The 17,971-nt window shown below is 42.9% G+C and overlaps 1 protein-coding gene across 1 annotated transcript in view; it reads right to left on the reverse strand.

Annotated features, from left to right (window-relative positions):
- LOC117515240 (synaptic vesicle glycoprotein 2B-like) overlaps positions 1-17,971 on the reverse strand; it is an 84,514-nt gene that overhangs the window by 21,956 nt on the left and 44,587 nt on the right. Inside the window, exons 8-10 of the mRNA XM_034175719.1 lie at positions 16,260-16,373; positions 7,304-7,392; positions 5,922-5,997 (exon numbers count right to left, since the gene is read on the reverse strand). Of these exons, the coding sequence (XP_034031610.1) occupies positions 5,922-5,997; positions 7,304-7,392; positions 16,260-16,373 (279 nt within the window). The remainder of the gene's footprint in view (positions 1-5,921; positions 5,998-7,303; positions 7,393-16,259; positions 16,374-17,971) is intronic.

Below are 17,971 nucleotides of genomic sequence, written 5' to 3' on the forward strand. Positions count from 1 at the left end.
AGTTTCATCTGCCACCGGCCTCTCCCCATTTGAAGTATGTTTGGGGTACCAGCCCCCATTGTTTCTGCTTGTGGAGGGAGAGGTCGGGGTGCCCTCGGTCCAGGCCCATCTGAGGAGGTGCCATCGGGTGTGGCGCACTGCCCGCTCTGCCCTGCTCTGGCCTGAACCAACACATCAGTAGTAACGTCTTTTGCTTCTGTGTGTAATAGTACTGTTGCAGACGTACCTGTTTGTACGGAATAGTCGTGTGTGGGGAGTTGGCGTACTCCGCTCCTCGGTTGGAGGCGACGAACATACCGACAGGATCTGCGCGTAACTCTGTAAAACTGTGATTAAGAGGTGGAGGTGTTTCCCACCCGTTTCTGACTGTTTGCTGGGTGTGCACGCACCCACCATCACCTGTCTGTTTTTTCTGCCAGCAGTACCAGATCTGACAGCCGGAGGCAGTGGCCACCTGGGGACTCAGCGCTTGGTGGCTCCGGAGTGCTCCAGATCCGTTGGCAGTGGAAGACGTGTGGAATCCGGCTCTTCTCTGGACAGGCGTCTTCTATCCTCGAGCCTGCCCACACGTCACCGTGAATTATTGACTGCTATTCTAAATTGTGTTGTCTGTTGTTCTGTTGTGCACATTCACAACATTAAATTGTTGTATTTTGGCTTATTACATTGTCTGTTCATTTACGCCCCCTGTTGTGGGTCCGTGTACCTACACTTTCACAACAGTAGTGTTCAGAATAATAGTAGTGCTATGTGACTAAAAAGATTAATCCAGGTTTTGAGTATATTTCTTATTGTTACATGGGAAACAAGGTACCAGTAGATTCAGTAGATTCTCACAAATCCAACAAGACCAAGCATTCATGATATGCACACTCTTAAGGCTATGAAGTTGGGCTATTAGTAAAAAAAAGTAGAAAGGGGGGTGTTCACAATAATAGTAGTGTGGCATTCAGTCAGTGAGTTCATCAATTTTGTGGAACAAACAGGTGTGAATCAGGTGTACCCTATTTAAGGATGAAGCCAGCACCTGTTTCTCTTTGAAAGCCTGAGGAAAATGGGACGTTCAAGACATTGTTCTGAAGAACAGCGTGGTTTGATTAAAAAGTTGATTGGAGAGGGGAAAACCTATACGCAGGTGCAAAAAATTATAGGCTGTTCATCTACAATGATCTGCAATGCTTTAAAATGGACAAAAAAACAGAGACGCGTGAAAGAAAATGGAAAACAACCATCAAAATGGATAGAAGAATAACCAGAATGGCAAAGACTCACCCACTGATCAGCTCCAGGATGATCAAAGACAGTCTGGAGTTACCTGTAAGTGCTGTAACAGTTAGAAGACACCTGTCTGAAGCTAATTTATTTGCAAGAATCCCCCGCAAAGTCCCTCTGTTAAATAAAAGACATGTGCAGAAGAGGTTACAATTTGCCAAAGAACACTTCAACTGGCCTAAAGAGAAATGGAGGAATATTTTGTGGACTGATGAGAGTAAAATTGTTCTTTATGGGTCCAAGGGCCGAAGACAGTTTGTGAGACGACCACCAAACTCTGAATTCAAGCCACAGTTCACAGTGAAGACAGTGAAGCATGGTGGTGCAAGCATCATGATATGGGCATGTTTCTCCTACTATGGTGTTGGTCCTATATATCACATACCAGGTATCATGGATCAGTTTGGATATGTCAAAATACTTGAAGAGGTCATGTTTCCTTATACTGAAGAGGACATGCCCTTGAAACTGGTGTTTCAACAAGACAATGACCCCAAGCACACTAGTAAACCAGCAAAATCTTGGTTCCAAACCAACAAAATTAATGTTTTGGAGTGGCCTGCCGAATCCCCGGACCTAAAACCAATTGAAAACTTGTGGGGTGACATCAAAAAAGCTGTTTCTGAAGCGAAACCAAGAAATGTGAATGAATTGTGGAATGTTGTTAAAGAATCTTGGAGTGGAATAAACAGCTGAAAGGTGCCACAAATTGGTTGACTCCATGCCTTGCAGATGTGAAGAAATCATGAAAAACTGTGGTTATACAACTAAATACTAGTTTAGTGATTCACAGGATTGCTAAAAAAGCAGTTTGAACATAATAGTTGTGAGTTTGTAGCATCAACAGCAGATGCTACTATCATTGTAAACACCCCCTTTTCTACTTTTTTTTACTAAAAGCCCAATTTCATAGCCTTAAGAGTGTGCATATCATGAACAGTGTTGCCACAGTTACTTTGAAAAAGTAATCCAATTACTGATTACTGATTACTCCTTGAAAAAGTAACTTAGTTACTTTACTGATTACTCAATTGTAAAAGTAACTAAGTTAGATTACTAGTTACTTTTTTAGTTACTTTTCCCAGCTGCCGACAACAACCCACGTCAACATGACAATGATACCTGTTTTGCCAAAACTTACTTTATAGTCACCCTTTCTTGACTTCAATGAAAATAAATACTTGTTTTATAAAAAGTAAAATAAAGACCTCTTTCTTGACCTCATATTTAACTGTTGACAGCACTGTAACAGTAAAACTTGCAATTTTGAACCTACATTGTTTATAAATGTAACTATTAAATTCATTCTAGCATTTAAATTCTCTCTAAATATTTTACTTGTCGAAATTAATATTATTTTAAGTAGTATTAGTAGTTGTAGTAAAAAAAGGCTTCAAAACTGGACCTTTAATCTAGGGGTGTTGTGAGGGGGGCACATCCCTCCCCCATGCCCCCATTCCATATGGATTCGCCCCTACTTTGGCGTTTGAGCAGTGAGCACAAAGAATGGATAACATTTATTTATGCAGAAAACGTGACCAGATTTACAGGTAAGAAAGTTTTATTGTGTTTTCACATCATGTGGTCCTCAGAAAGAGTGTTTAGGTGCATTTGAGTGGAAAATAGTGCTAGTTGTTGACGCGTCGCGGAGGATCAGCTGTTTTTAACGTGCAGATATGGAGCGGCTCAGCTCAGCTCTAAATAAAGGAGGAAAAAAAGTATAAAAATGTCTTTGTAAAGCTCAGTGCAGGTGTGCTGATCACCGTGCCTTAACAGGAGACGACGAGTCGAGCAGCTGCAAAAAACCGTGGATGAAAAGCTCATAGCTCACTTAAAGTGGGCAGTTCAGTCGAACCCCGACCTCCTGCCCACAGACCAAGTTTAATGCTGCTATCGACCCACAATGAAAAATAATAGTAACGCACAGTGACATGGAGAAGTAACTTTAATCTGATTACTGATTTGGAAAGATTAACGCGTTAGATTACTCGTTACTAAAAAAAGTGGTCAGATTAGAGTATATTTCTGTTACTTAGTAACGCGTTACCGGCATCACTGATCATGAATGCTTGGTCTTGTTGGATTTGTGAGAATCTACTGAATCTACTGGTACCTTGTTTCCCATGTAACAATAAGAAATATACTCAAAACCTGGATTTATCTTTTTAGTCACATAGCACTACTATTATTCTGAACACTAATATGGTCATGGTGGGAGAAAAAGAGGCGCGGTCAGCCGTGACAGAACGCATCTGGACTGCCTCGTGCACACCTGCAAGATACAGCCCAAACATATTTCAGACAACAGTCAGATGACACAGACTGCTGTCAGACGCCACCAACATTGGAGCTGTCATTCACCCACTCACTCACCCACACAATCAAATCTCTGCTCACCCTCACATTCTCAGCGCTGAACTGACCTCTCATCAGGAGGAGGTGTGCTGGCAGGAGTGTGTGTCTCACAGGATGGAGTGCGCACATGTATAAGCATAGAATAAGTGATCCAAACAGCATGTGAGTGTGTGACCAGATGAAATGGTCAGTCAGCTGTGCACGTGTCTTCATAATGGCTGAACGAGCCGCTGTGCGGCACACGTGTGCCTGCGTGTGTAGAACAGGTGATCAAAGCAGCGTGTGAGTGTGTGACCAACATGTTCGCTCAGCTGCATGTATGTGTGTTCACAATGGCTGTGCCACCACTCTGCGTGCACATGTGGGGTGCACGTGCGCACACAAGCACAGAAGCTGTCCATCCAGAGAGCGCACAAAAAGGCCGCTGACAGCTGTCAGTGATCACCTGCTTTTGTACAGTCCATGAAAAATCCCTTTAGGTGTTTGATCAGAATATCTGCCTTGCTTGATTTTGCAGTGCTGTGAAAAAGTGTTTGCACCCTTGACATGTTAGATTGTTATTAGGACATCAAAAAACAAAACAAAAATTCAGGCCTTGTATATTACAATTTCCAAAATCATGCTCTTTAAACTCACAGTGAAAGTAAATCTCTACAGTTTGATATAAAGTAATTAACACTCTAAAAGCCAAAATGATGGTGTGAATAAGTAAGTGCCCCCTTGAGGACAGCACATGTAAACCATCACTTTTATATACATTCAGATTTGAGAATTATCTACTCCACACAGATTTACCATAGAGTGCTATACTGTTTGTATTTCTTCATAATTCATGTAAATAATGTCCAAGACATAGTGTCTTGGAAATGTTCATGTATCCATCCCCTGACTTGTCTGAAGAAAACTGTATATAAAAGTGATGGTTTACATGTGCTATACTCAAGGGGGCACTTACTTATTCACACCATCATTTTGGCTTTTAGATTTTTAATTAATTTATATTAAACTGTAGAGATTTACTTTCACTGTGAGTTTAAAGAGCATGATTTTGGAAATTCTAATATGCAAGGCCTGAATTTTTGTTTTGTTTTTTGATGTCCTAATAAAAATCTAACATGTAAAGGGTCAAGGGGGCAAACACTTTTTCACACCACTGTATTTGTCCGGCTGGACTCCATAACTGCTGCTGAACTGTGTTGGCAGTGCGCCACATTAATAAGAGGATTTCAACACTTAATCCTTTTTGCATCAGTGTCTTGCCAGATATATTGGATAAGTGATTAGTGCATTTGGTTTCAGTGCAGAAAGTTCCTGGTTCAAACCCCACCTCTGCCCATTTCTCCATGAAATGTGGAGCTGTGTCAGGAAGGGCATCCAGCATAAAACTTGTGCCAAATGAACATCCAGATCCACCTCACATCTGCTGTGGAGACCCCGAGTGAAAAGAAGGGAGCAGCTGGAGGGACGTACAATGTTTTGATGTCAGGGGGGACTATAGCACCAGGAAGGTGCTACCAGGAGAAGGTAATCAATGCTCGCTTTCGATAAATGGGAGGGATGGCTATGAAGGAGGTGCATATGTGTGAACTCCACAAAGAAAAAATGGAAATGTGCCACACTCTGGAACCCAAACCATTGTTAATGTGTTGGGATGGAAGCTGCTAGCTAAAGCTGGAATGGCTGATGGCAATTCCTAAAAGATGAAACATCAGAGTGATGTGACGGATCTGGTAACATGCAACTTGACAGCAGTGTAGAATGTAAACAGACATGGTGATGCATTATGGGTGTATGCTGCCATTGTCATGAAACCATCCATAGTTTCCGGTAAAGTGAATTGGGAAGTGTTAACCCTTACCAAAAAGTAGTACATGCAAGTATGTTTCAAGTATACTTCCAGTTTACTTTTATATACTTATCAATACTATTTTTTGGTAAGGGAACTTCTAACCTGCTCCTAACACAACACCTTGCATAGGTTCAACGTTGATAGAAAGGCTGATTCAGCTGGAGAAACTGAGTACAGGTGCCTGTCCACTGTGTTATGTCTTAAGGATGTATTTACAGGTAATGAGGCAGTAGGCTGCAAAAATATGGTGCAGCACAAACATTATACGGAGGATGTGGCACCTGATAAGGTGCGAGGGTGTCAAGTCCCACTGACACACAGAGCCCTGGACTATATACCATGTTCCTCCTGGAAGCATCAGCTGACTTTGCCTTCCTGAGCTGTAATTTGACCAAAACAAAAACACCTTATTATGCACATGATGTATTGCTGTTCTGGATGTTACCTTGACTTTGGACTCGTACTCCTCGTACTGCAGGTGTTTGATCATATCTGGAAACCACACTGACAGACCATAGTAGCTATAGCACAATACAAAGAGAAGAAAGAATCTGTGAAAAGTCTGAAACAGCAGCAGAAATCATTTCAACGTAAGCAATCACTGCAAACTCTCCTGGAAAAAAAAGCACATTTTAAATCCTCTGCTGAGAGCACGAACCAGGCTACAAGTCCTCTACTTCATAAATGCAGCTATCTCTGCCACACCAGCTAGGTTTTACCTTTGTCTGATTATTAGTTTGTTTGTAGGTTTAACCAAAAATGTGAAGAAAGACAATTAATGTGAAGAGTCTAACCAAGAAACCAATCTTTTGATTCAGATCTGGATAAAGGCACAGAGGCAGGTTGGGTTAGAGAAGCTTCCCTCAGCAACCACATGCAGCATCTGTCAGAAACAGGGCATGTCAAGACAGGATCTGTTCAGTCACCTTCTGATCCACGTCCATGTCCAGGAACCGACTATGAGAACATCTTCCTTGCCATTGAAGGATTGTCCCGATAATGACATTTATAACATATGCTGGAAATGTTTTGCCAAAGATATGAAGCATTTCAGCTGTCACTATGTTCCATTCTTCCTGCAACATGTCTAAACCCTTTAAGGCCTGAAAGGGTTGAGGTGTGAAACAGTATGGGGTCATCTTTGTTGTTTTATCTTCCAAATTCTCCAAACATGCTCCCTGATAGAACTGAGAAGAGGATGCTGTGCCGTGCCCCACCGGCGCATGTCCCTGAGGTAGTCAAGGATCGGTGCACCTTATCCGAGCCTGCAGTACCTGTACTGTCTTTGAAGTGGACAAACAGCAATGTGCATTATCAGCCTCAGTGATGGCTGAGATGTAACACACCTCATCTGAGCTTGAAGATCTTGTCTTTGAGGTGGTCGAACAGCAGCACATCTCACCAGTCTCTGAAGCACCACTCACAGCCTTTTCACCATCCCCTCGCCTGAGCCACAGGACCCCTCCCACGTCTCGTTTGATTTTTGAACAGTCTTAATGATGATGTTTTTTTCCAGGGATGCATTTCTCAACAAGACCAAACCAAAAACTACATTCTGCACACATTAGAAAGGCATGGCTTTGGATAAGAGGGTTTCTTATCCAGGTTTCTTAAATTATTTTCAGTGACTATTTATGTGTGATAACTGACAAATCTTTTCTTTTTTTTTTCAAATTACTGCTGTATTACTGCATTACAGATCACATTAAAGTTTCTGTGACACACTGCTCTGGTTAATTCAAAGTACTGCTAATCAGTGACTGGTGGTTGGTTTTGAGGTAAACAGGCTCCCTCTTGGCTGTAAACGGGTCACTGCTGTGGACTGACCTGAAAGCCATGCAGAACCAGATGATGGCCAAGAAGAGTGTAGCTATCCTCAGCTCAGCAGACAGAAGAGATGCCACATTCCTCAGCACCTGGTACAAACATTAATATCCAGGGACAAAATAAATAATTAAGACCTCAAATAATTGCATGGTTTACCAACATATATAAAAAAGGTTTCAAAGGATTCAAAGGATTCAAAAGAATTTTATTGTCATATGCACAAAGGAACATGTTCCCTGCACAATGAAATGTGATTACTGCATTTAACCCATCCTAATTGCCAGTTAGGAGCAGAAGTCGCCTTTAGGCGCCCGGGGACCAGCTCCAGATGTATATCCCTGCCTTAGGTCAACAGCAGGGCTGAGCAAACCTTGACCGGCCTCATGACGACAGACAACACACACATAAGCCGGCCCAGTACATGAACACATATAAAAGCACACACAAGGTAAAACTTGGGAAAGAAAAACCTTCATTGCTGCTGCATTGAATCACGCAGCAGCAAAGCAGGAAAAAAACCCATCAGCACAATGAACAATGATCACACACAACAATAGGATGAGAGACGACGACCGAGATTTGTAAGAGTCCACTTACCAGACAGACCACCCGGAGGCCGCCTTTAGGCGCCATCAACGGCCTTGCTCATCCATTCTGGAGGGAGGAAGGGCCCAGCCCTGAACAGTCCACTGTCCACAGTCAACGTCAGAGCTGGAGAAGCTGAGGACGGGGGGAGATGAGGGGGGGTGAGGCATGAGCGTTGTTCTTCTCCAGGAGGTTTTTATCACAGCTGCTTTGAAGTGCAGCTGTGTTTTGGGAAGCCGAATGAAAATCCAGATTAGCAGACGCCTGAAAGATTCCACAGTCTGAGAGAGTGGCTTCCAATACATCTGAATTAAGAGAGGAGATGTGGTCATTATTGACGATCAATGCGGTTTTCCAGCGCAGCAATCTTCCCGGAGATGGTATCCAACGCGCGGTTAACACCCGCCGACTGAGCTGACACTGCCCTTCCAATCGAATCAATCATGTGGGGCAGCCTGGACGGGCCAATTATTGCCACTTCCATTTTCTTAATTTTCCGGTAAACCAGCGTTATGCCCGCTCCACACAGCAGAAACCCGGTCACCCCCATGCCAAATATATACACATCTTCGACGTCCTCCACAGACAGCGTGTAAAGGCACATGACCTGCCATTACCTCCAACTGTCCATCACGTAGCCCATCACATGTGTCCCGGCAGGACAGGTCGGGTCCTCCGCTCCCGAGTGTCTTGTAGAAAAAACAGTGTCAATTGCATTCAGGGACCACTTTAACAAATCATTTTTGCTGTTTCCAGAAGAGCAAAGCTGGCAGCCTCACAGACAACACGCCACAGAAGCAGGAAAGATGAGGGAGGGAGAAGAGAAAAATGCGACCGTCTTGGCCGAGAGCAAGGAGGCAAAAAAAATATATATATATATACTTTATGGCTATAATGACAAACCCTGACATGTAACATGTCCTGACTTCAGCATTTTGACCTCATTTTTATGCAAACATGAAGTTAATAAAGCTCCATCTCATTACAGGAGGCCATCAAATATGGTCAACGGGTATTGCCTAGACGTTCCAAAGTTATACGCTATCACAGTGCTAAATCAGTTCTATCACAGTGTAAAATCAACTCTATCATGCTGTAAATGACTATTACTGGAGTTGAAAAATGTGATTTGACAAGATGATAGAGGTGATTTCAATTTATAATAGAGTGTATTTAAACCTGTTTGGACTGGGACCAAATGTTATCCTGGCAGAGTATATTTTAGTCTGCAAAATTTACTGTGTACTAGCTGAGTTATGTGTTCTACGCATGGGTAATGGAGAAGAATTTTAGTAGGAAGCTGCACTGCATTGTGTGTATGTTGTCATCATTCATTTTCATTGAGCAATTTGTGACATTCATGAGAAAAGGTGACAGCAGGTCATATCACGGCAATGCTCTGGCAGCTGTACACAGCAGGTACATTTTAATAGAAAAAATGCGCACTTTAACTGGCACACGGCACGCGTTGGCCCAGTCGGAGTGTAATTAAAGTGCACCCTAGCCAGCCGCTACTACGTAGTAAGCAAAGTGTGATGCTGCTACCTGACCTGAGTACCACATAAACTGCATAAATAAGGGCTCCAGTGAGCGGGTTGTAATTTAATATATAAGGCTGACCGTGTGTGTGTGTGTGTGTGTGATCGCACACATACTCTTCCAACCTAAGGGCCCCAGTGACCTCCCCCTTGGTGCCCCAGTTACCATAGTTTGGTGTGGGTTACTTAATTACTGTGGCTGTGCATAGCAAACAAACACACACACACGGTCAGCTTTATATATTAGATATACACAGACAGACAGACAGACAGACAGACAGACAGACAGACAGACAGACAGATAGATAGATAGATAGATAGATAGATAGATAGATAGATAGATAGATAGATAGATAGATAGATAGATAGATAGATAGATAGATAGATAGATAGATAGATAGATAGATAGATAGATAGATAGATAGATAGATAGATAGATAGATAGATAGATAGATAGATAGACAGACAGACAGACAGACAGACAGACAGACAGACAGACAGACTTTGGGATACCAATTAAACAACTGCACATTATAAAGTAGACAGTGCTCATACGGCTGGGGGTATTTTAGCATTGTGTTATAGTTTTTTAATTGTGTTAATCCAATCTAATGTAATGTCCAACCAAGAGTTTGTCCTGTCCTGGCCCATCACATATGCTTTCACTTTATGGACCTGTGTTTGACCCTGACCTGAATCCATCCATTTTCCATCACCACTTACTCCATTTAAGGGGCATGAGGGGCTTCAGCCTATCCCAGCAATCAAAGGGCATGTGGCAGGGTACATCCTGGAGAGGACGCCAGTTTGTCGCAGGGCCACAAACAAAGTCATTCACACCTGCATGCACACCTACAGTCAGTTTCAGGTATCCAGTCACCCAGATGGCACCCTAGAGGCTGACGACTGGAACTGAACTGGAATCACGTTTGTGGAACTTCATTTATGATGGCAGAAACAGAAGTAGGTCCAAAAGAACAAGCAGGATTGAGAGCACCAGCAAGAAGAAAAATAAAGATTTTGCCCGTTTACTAGTGTGCTTGGGGTCACTGTCTTGTTGAAACACCCATTTCAAGGGCATGTCCTCTTCAGCATAAGGCAACATGACCTCTTCAAGTATTCTGACATATCCAAACTGATCCATGATACCTGGTATGTGATATAGAGGCCCAACACCATAGTAGGAGAAACATGCCCATATCATGATGCTTGCACCACCATGCTTCACTGTCTTCAATGTGAACTGTGGCTTGAATTCAGAGTTTGGGGGTCGTCTCATAAACTGTCTGCAGCCCTTGGACCCAAAAAGAACAATTATACTCTCATCAGTCCAAAAAAATATTCCTTCATTTCTCTTTAGGCCAGTTGATGTGTTCTTTGGCAAACTGTAGCCTCTTCTGCACATGTCTTTTATTTAACAGAGGGACTTTGCAGGGGATTCATGCACATAAATTAGCTTCACACAGGCGTCTTCTAACTGTCACAGCACTTACAGGTAACTCCAGACTGTCTTTGATCATCCTGGAGCTGATCAATGGGTGAGTCTTTGCCATTCTGGTTATTCTTCTATCCATTTTGATGGTTGTTTTCTGTTTTCTTCCACGTGCCTCTGGTTTTTTTTTGTCCATTTTAAAGCATTGGAGATCATTGTAGATGAACAGGCTATAATTTTTTGCACCTGCGTATAAGTTTTCCCCTCTCCAATCAACATTTTAATCAAACTACGCTGTTCTTCTGAACAATGTCTTGAACGTCCCATTTTCCTCAGGCTTTCAAAGAGAAAAGCATGTTCAACAGGTGCTGGCTTCATCCTTAAATAGGGGACACCTGATTCACACCTGTTTGTTCCACAAAATTGACAAACTCACTGACTGTATGCCACAGTCTAAAAAAGCAGTTTGAACATAATAGTTTTGAGTTTGTAGCGTCAACAGCAGATGCTATTATTGTGAACACCCCCTTTTCTACTTTTTTTTTTACTAATAGCCCAATTTCATAGCCTTAAGAGTGTGCATGTCATGAATGCTTGGTCTTGTTGGATTTGTGAGAATCTAGTGAATCAAAACCTGGATTAATCTTTTTAGTCACATAGCACTACTATTATTCTGAACAGTACTGTAAATACAGAACTTAAGAGTAAATCACAAACACTGCTGCATGATTCAAAGAAGACATTAATTTATCAATGTAGAATGATGAATCAATTAAAGAATGAATGATTCCTTCATGCATTTTCTGCCACTGATCTGGTTCTGGGTTGTGGTGGAGGATGCAGACTAAGCAGCTCACTCAACATGTCCCTATCCTTGGCCGCGCCCTCTAAAGGGCCTTTCAGGTCTCTACAAAATGGGAGCTTGGTGCTCCATTTCTGACATCTGTCTGCAGCATCAATGTTGACAGATACATGACAATAGTATGCTAGATCTAGCAGGGACATCATTCTGCAAATCAGTGAGTACGCTTTAGGCTTTATTATTATATTTCTTTGTATTTACTATTTTATTTTATTTTTGTCATTATTGGGACAGTGGGGGGATTTCCACAGTCTATTCCCATGGATAATAGCAGAATAATAAGAGCTGAACACTTTGTGTGCAAATGTGTCATTCATGTTCAGTTGCAAATAGCCACTTCAGTGTCGCTTGTTCGCATGTTTGGTCGCTAATTTGCATCTCCAACTGCTCTCCAACAGTTGCGCTGTCAGGAATGTGCTGGGGTACACCCTAGACCGTCCATCGCAGAGCCAAACGTAGACAGAAAAACTCATTCACAGTAACACCTATGATTAATTTAAAGCTACGAATTCCCCCAAACTGCATTTCTTTAATTGCGCATGAATCGAGTATACAAATTACGGGCGCTCGTTGTCGTCCGCAATAAAAATGGCCAAAAATGACAAATGTCCCAGTATGAATTACGGATATATTAATAACGTATAGCGACTATATGATGAACAATCATGTTTATATAACGCATGTAGTGAGGAAATGTATCCGACACATTGTGATTATCACGGAAGTATTACAGGTGTATTATGAATGCATCATGCACGTGTTGTGCGTGCAGGGCATCTGCATTGCGGTCATAAAAGAAGCGCACTCGCTCCTTTCGGCATCACTATTCACACCAACAATACAGCCTCTGGAGCAAGTGCTGGAGTTGGACAAGTTGATCACAGAGTTGATGTTCATGTTGTCATGTGACGGTTAACTGCTAATGAGTTTGTGGAGCGGGAGGGGGGAAGCCACTCGGGGTGTGAGATGTTTTTTTTTTTTTTTTGAGAGTGTCAGAGAAAACAGAGACTTCAGCGTGAATTGTGGCTAAACAGCAACTCTTCCTTTTGCTGGTGTTAAATAAAAGTCCTGAAGGAGACCCGAGGTCCACAGCTGACTTCTCTGCAGCTGGGGATTTACAGTATGTTGATGGGCGGCAGCAGCTATTACGTCTTTGGGGATCCATAACTCAGTGGTGGGCACAGATAACCCAAAAAATTTACTTTGATAACAGATAATCAGATAACTGAAACGTTATCTTTGATAAAGTTAAAACGATAAACCACCCAAAAATGTATCGGAAGTTACAGATAACCGATAACCAATAAATTCCAGTATAGTCTCCGGTACACTTGCAACTACTAACAAGCTAATTTTGAGTTTTAACACCACAATCGCTTCTGGAAAAAAATCAAAGGTGACCACAGACCCAAACAATGAGTCAGCACTTCTGTCTTTGAGCGTGCTGCCCCCTGCTGGAAGCTCCAGTTTACTACATGACTTCCAGCACAAACACAGCTGAGAGGAACCACAAAGCTCAACTCTCTACTCAATCACAACGCTGCCGTCAGGCCAAGGTCTTGGAAAATAAAGCAGTGCTGACTCATGGTTTGGTGTATTAATAAAATGAATACTGATAGAATAACTCCATTAATGTCAATTCTGTCATTTGTGCAAAGTTAAGATATAACATATATCTTTTAATGTTGAATAATGCACTAATTCTTAAGTTTTGTAACAAATACAGACAGATGGCATTGTGGGTAAAATGTGCCTCCGCTCACTGATTGGTTATGTAAACCAACACGTTAATGTGGGGTGTGTCGTGTGTTGGTGTTTACAGTTAGTCAAAATAAATAGAACACTGCCATGATCTACTGGTGCTATAAGTTAAAAATGTATGCCTCTGGATGACTTGTGTGATATTGCTGTCATATCAGTATGGGGTTAAAAGAAATGAGTTTGGGGTTTTTTTTGTGACCAGTTCTCCTTTGCCTGCAGAGGACAGAGCGGTTTCTTAAAGAAGCAGCTTACCTCTTTTTGCAGAGAGTAGAACTGCACTTCTGCTACAAAACTTTTAACAGGTAGGTGCTCAACTGATATTAAATTTTATAAATGTTTGTAGCTATTCAGCTTTGTTTACCACATTAACAGTCTAAAAATTATCGGACAAAAATTTATTGGAAGATAATTAGTCCGAAAATGGTTTTCAAAGTTATCTGAAAAGATAATCCGATAATGAAAACATTATCTTCAATAATTATCAGTTATCAGATTATCGGAACTGTGCCCATCACTGCCATAACTACATCTGCATGTCACCACAGCCGGACCGGCATTGAATGGCAGGTATGTCGATTTTGGGTTTACATGACGTGTTTGTTATGCATTCACAGATTGTCCACAAATCAGATGCAAAGCAGACATAATACAAACACTTTATTCATGGCCAATCTGTCTGCATTTGCTACAACTTATTTTAGTTTGTGATGTGGATGTGATAGGCACACTATACGAGGTCTCTTAGATAATAAACCGACCCTTTTATTTGTTTTTTTTAACTATATGGATTTGAATGACATGCGATTACACCAATCATGCTTGAACCCTCGTGCGCATGCGTGAGTTTTTTCACGCGTGTCGGTGACGTCATTTCCCTGTGGGCAGGCCTTGAGTGAGATGTGGTCCCGCCCTCTCGGCTGAATTCCTTTGTTTCACACGCTGCTCGAGACGGCGCGCGTTGCTTTATCCAAATTTTTTCTGGACCTGTGAGGAATATCCAAGTGGACACTATTCGAGAAATTAAGATGGTTTTCTGTGAAAAGTTTAACGGCTGATGAGAGATTATGGGGTGTTTCTGTCGGTGTAAGGACTTCCCACGGAGCGGGACGTCCTGCAGCGCTTCCAGGCGCTGTCGTCGGCCTGTTTCGAGCTGAAAACATCCTAATTTAAGGCTTAATTCACCCAGGACATCGTGAGAGAACAGAGAAGATTCAGAAGAGGCCGGCATGAGGAATTTATGCGGACATTCCACTGTTTAAGGACATTTTTTTAATGAAAGACGTACGCGCAAATTCGTCGAGTCGTTTCCGTGACGACTCGGCAAATCTGTGTGCGCCGCGACAGGAAAAACACCTCCGTGTTGAAAACCATTTGTAGAATTCAGGCGGCTTTTAATGGCTTTCAACAAGTGAGTAACTGAGAAATTGTTTAACAGCTTGGGCATGTTCCAACTTGCCCGTTAAGATTTCCAACGGAGGTGTTTTTCCTGCCGCGACCCCCCGCGGTCGGGTCCAGCCCGACATGCGACTCTGCCCGCACGTTCTTTCTTTACAAAATGACCGTTAACAATGGAATGTCTGAATAAACTCCTCATGCCGACTTCTTCTGAAAGTTCTCTGTTCTCTGACGACTTACTGCATCAACAGAGCCTGAAATGTGGAAGTTTTCAACTTGAAACGGCGAGACGCTGCCGCCTCGAAGCGCATATCGCCGTCAGGCGCCGTGGACCGTCCTTAAAGCGACACTACCAGGCCAAAATCTCTCATCAGCCGTTAAAATTTTTACCGAAAACCAGCTGAATTTATTGAATGGTGTCCACTCAGTTGTGCCTTACAGTTTTGAAAAAATTTTTATCAAACAAAGCAACAGTCTCTGAGCCATTCCTAAACAATGAAAAAAATCGACGAGCGGGTGGACGACTCCTCACTCAAAGACTGCCCACAGGCGAATGACGTAACCGACAGGCGTGAAAAAACTCTCGCATGCCCACGAGGGTTCAAGCATGTCTGATGTAATCACACGTGATTCAAATCCATATGGTTTTTGAAAAAAATAATAAGGTCGGATACTTTTCTAATAGACCTCGTATATCTGTTTTACACACTGTCCCAGTTCACTGCCAAGCCGCAAATCCACATCAGCTGCGGATATCAGTGGTTAACGGCAGATATACAGCTCATTGCTTGAGTATGTATTGAGTATGTATTGAGTATGTAAGGCGGATGTCATCTGCAGCCAACATTTTGTGCAGCTCAAAAATCCTGGCAACGGAAAAACGTGCCTCTGCGGATAATTGCGGATGTGTGCGGGTGTCGGCCGACTCACAGAAGCATGTTTCACGGATATTGCGGATGTTTAGCGAATATGAACCAATTCTGTGCGCAATTCATACGCAAATCCTCTTAAACACCAGGAGGACCAGGCCCTTAGATGAAGTCCTCCAGAAAGAAGAAAACAGAGTTCCTTGACTGGCCACTTGAGGCTTGTTCCAAAAGCAAGGATGTCCATGTTAAAATGTCCATCGTTAGGTCAGAAATAATCATGTTGACAGCCTGGTATAAAAAATGGTTTTGGTCCTTCTCATGACAACTCTATGGGAGTGATTTTTTAAAAATGTTTTAAGCCATAAAAGTATGTAAAATTGAGGGTGTGGTCACTATGAATGACAATAGCAAAAACATAGGCATTTGGGTGAAAAAGTGGCCATGGGAGACTAAAAGCCTGATCCACCTTGAGGACTGGAGAGAAAAAAACGTATCACCATGTCTGAGGACATACCAGTTTGCACAGTGTCAGTGAGCGGACAGCCCAACGCTGGACAGGAGTTCCAGTCGCATTCTGAATCTCAATAAACTCGTCCTCTGCCGTCTTAGGAGCCTTGATGTGGGTCACCTGAACAAAAGACAGCACAAGAAGAAGAAATTCATCAACACACAATGAATATAAGAAGCTCAATGTACTCACATGTGGTGAAAGTACATGCAACACAGTGTGAAAAACACTCCACAAGCTTAACTTCCTTCTCTGTTTTCACCTTTTCTTGAATGTATAGTTGTTGAGTTATTGACTATAGAGAGGACCATACAGGTGCACAGACAGACAGATAGAAGGATGCACAGGTGCACAGACAGACAGATAGAGGGACGCACAGGTGCACAGACTGATACATAGAGGGATGCACAGGTGCACAGACTGATACTTAGAGGGACGCACAGGTGCACAGACTGATACTTAGAGGGACGCACAGGTGCACAGACAGATACATAGAGGGACGCACAGGTGCACAGACAGAGAGATAGAGGGACGCACAGGTGCACAGACTGATACATAGAGGGACGCACAGGTGCACAGAAAGGCACATAGAGGGACGCACAGGTGCACAGACTGACAGATAGAGGACCACACAGGTGCACAGAAACCCACATAGAGGGACGCACAGGTGCACAGACTGACAGAGGACCACACAGGTGCACAGACTGATACATAGAGGAACGCACAGGTGCACAGAGTGACAGATAGACGACCACACAGGTGCACAGAAAGGCACATAGAGGGATGCACAGGTGCACAGACTGACAGATAGAGGACCACACAGGTGCACAGACAGACACATAGACGACCATACAGGTGTGCAGACAGACACATAGAGGGCCACACAGGTGTGCAGACAGACACATAGAGGGCCATACAGGTGTGCAGACAGACACATAGAGGGATGCACAGGTGTGCAGACAAACACATAGAGGGCCACACAAGTGTGCAGACAGACATATAGATGGCCATACAGGTGTGCAGACAGACACATAGAGGGCCACACAGGTGTGCAGACAGACATATAGATGGCCATACAGGTGTGCAGACAGACACATAGGGGGCCACACAGGTGTGCAGACTGACACATAGAGGGCCACACAGGTGTGCAGACAGACACACAGAGGGACGCACAGGTGCACAGACAGACATATAGACGGCCATACAGGTGTGCAGACAGACACATAGAGGGCCACACAGGTGTGCAGACAGACATATAGATGGCCATACAGGTGTGCAGACAGGCACATAGAGGGCCATACTGGTGTGCAGACAGACACATAGAGGGCCCCAGAGGTGTGCAGACAGACACGTAGATGACCACACAGTTAAGCTGGGGACACATTACACAACTTTCACAGTCATTATGATTTTGAAAAGACAGAGCACACAGTGAAAGACTGGAGATCATAAATTTAAGGACTGTGCCTGATAAGGGATCACAGAGTATATTCTTTCTTAAACCAACTGAAGCCAACTGAATGCATCTAACTCTCACAAGAGTGACAGTCTAACACGGATGACAAATGGCTCACTGTTGCTGTTGTTTGCACAGCTATCTGCTCTGAGAAATCTGTTAAGAAAAAAATGGATATGGAATACTTATTTTCGCTTTCATGTGGCTAGCATACTGGCATAGTATGTTACTATGCTTTTTACCCTTTTAAATTCATTTTATT

This window comes from Thalassophryne amazonica, chromosome 8 (genome assembly GCF_902500255.1).
Source record: "Thalassophryne amazonica chromosome 8, fThaAma1.1, whole genome shotgun sequence".
In the NCBI taxonomy this organism is placed as follows: domain Eukaryota; kingdom Metazoa; phylum Chordata; class Actinopteri; order Batrachoidiformes; family Batrachoididae; genus Thalassophryne; species Thalassophryne amazonica.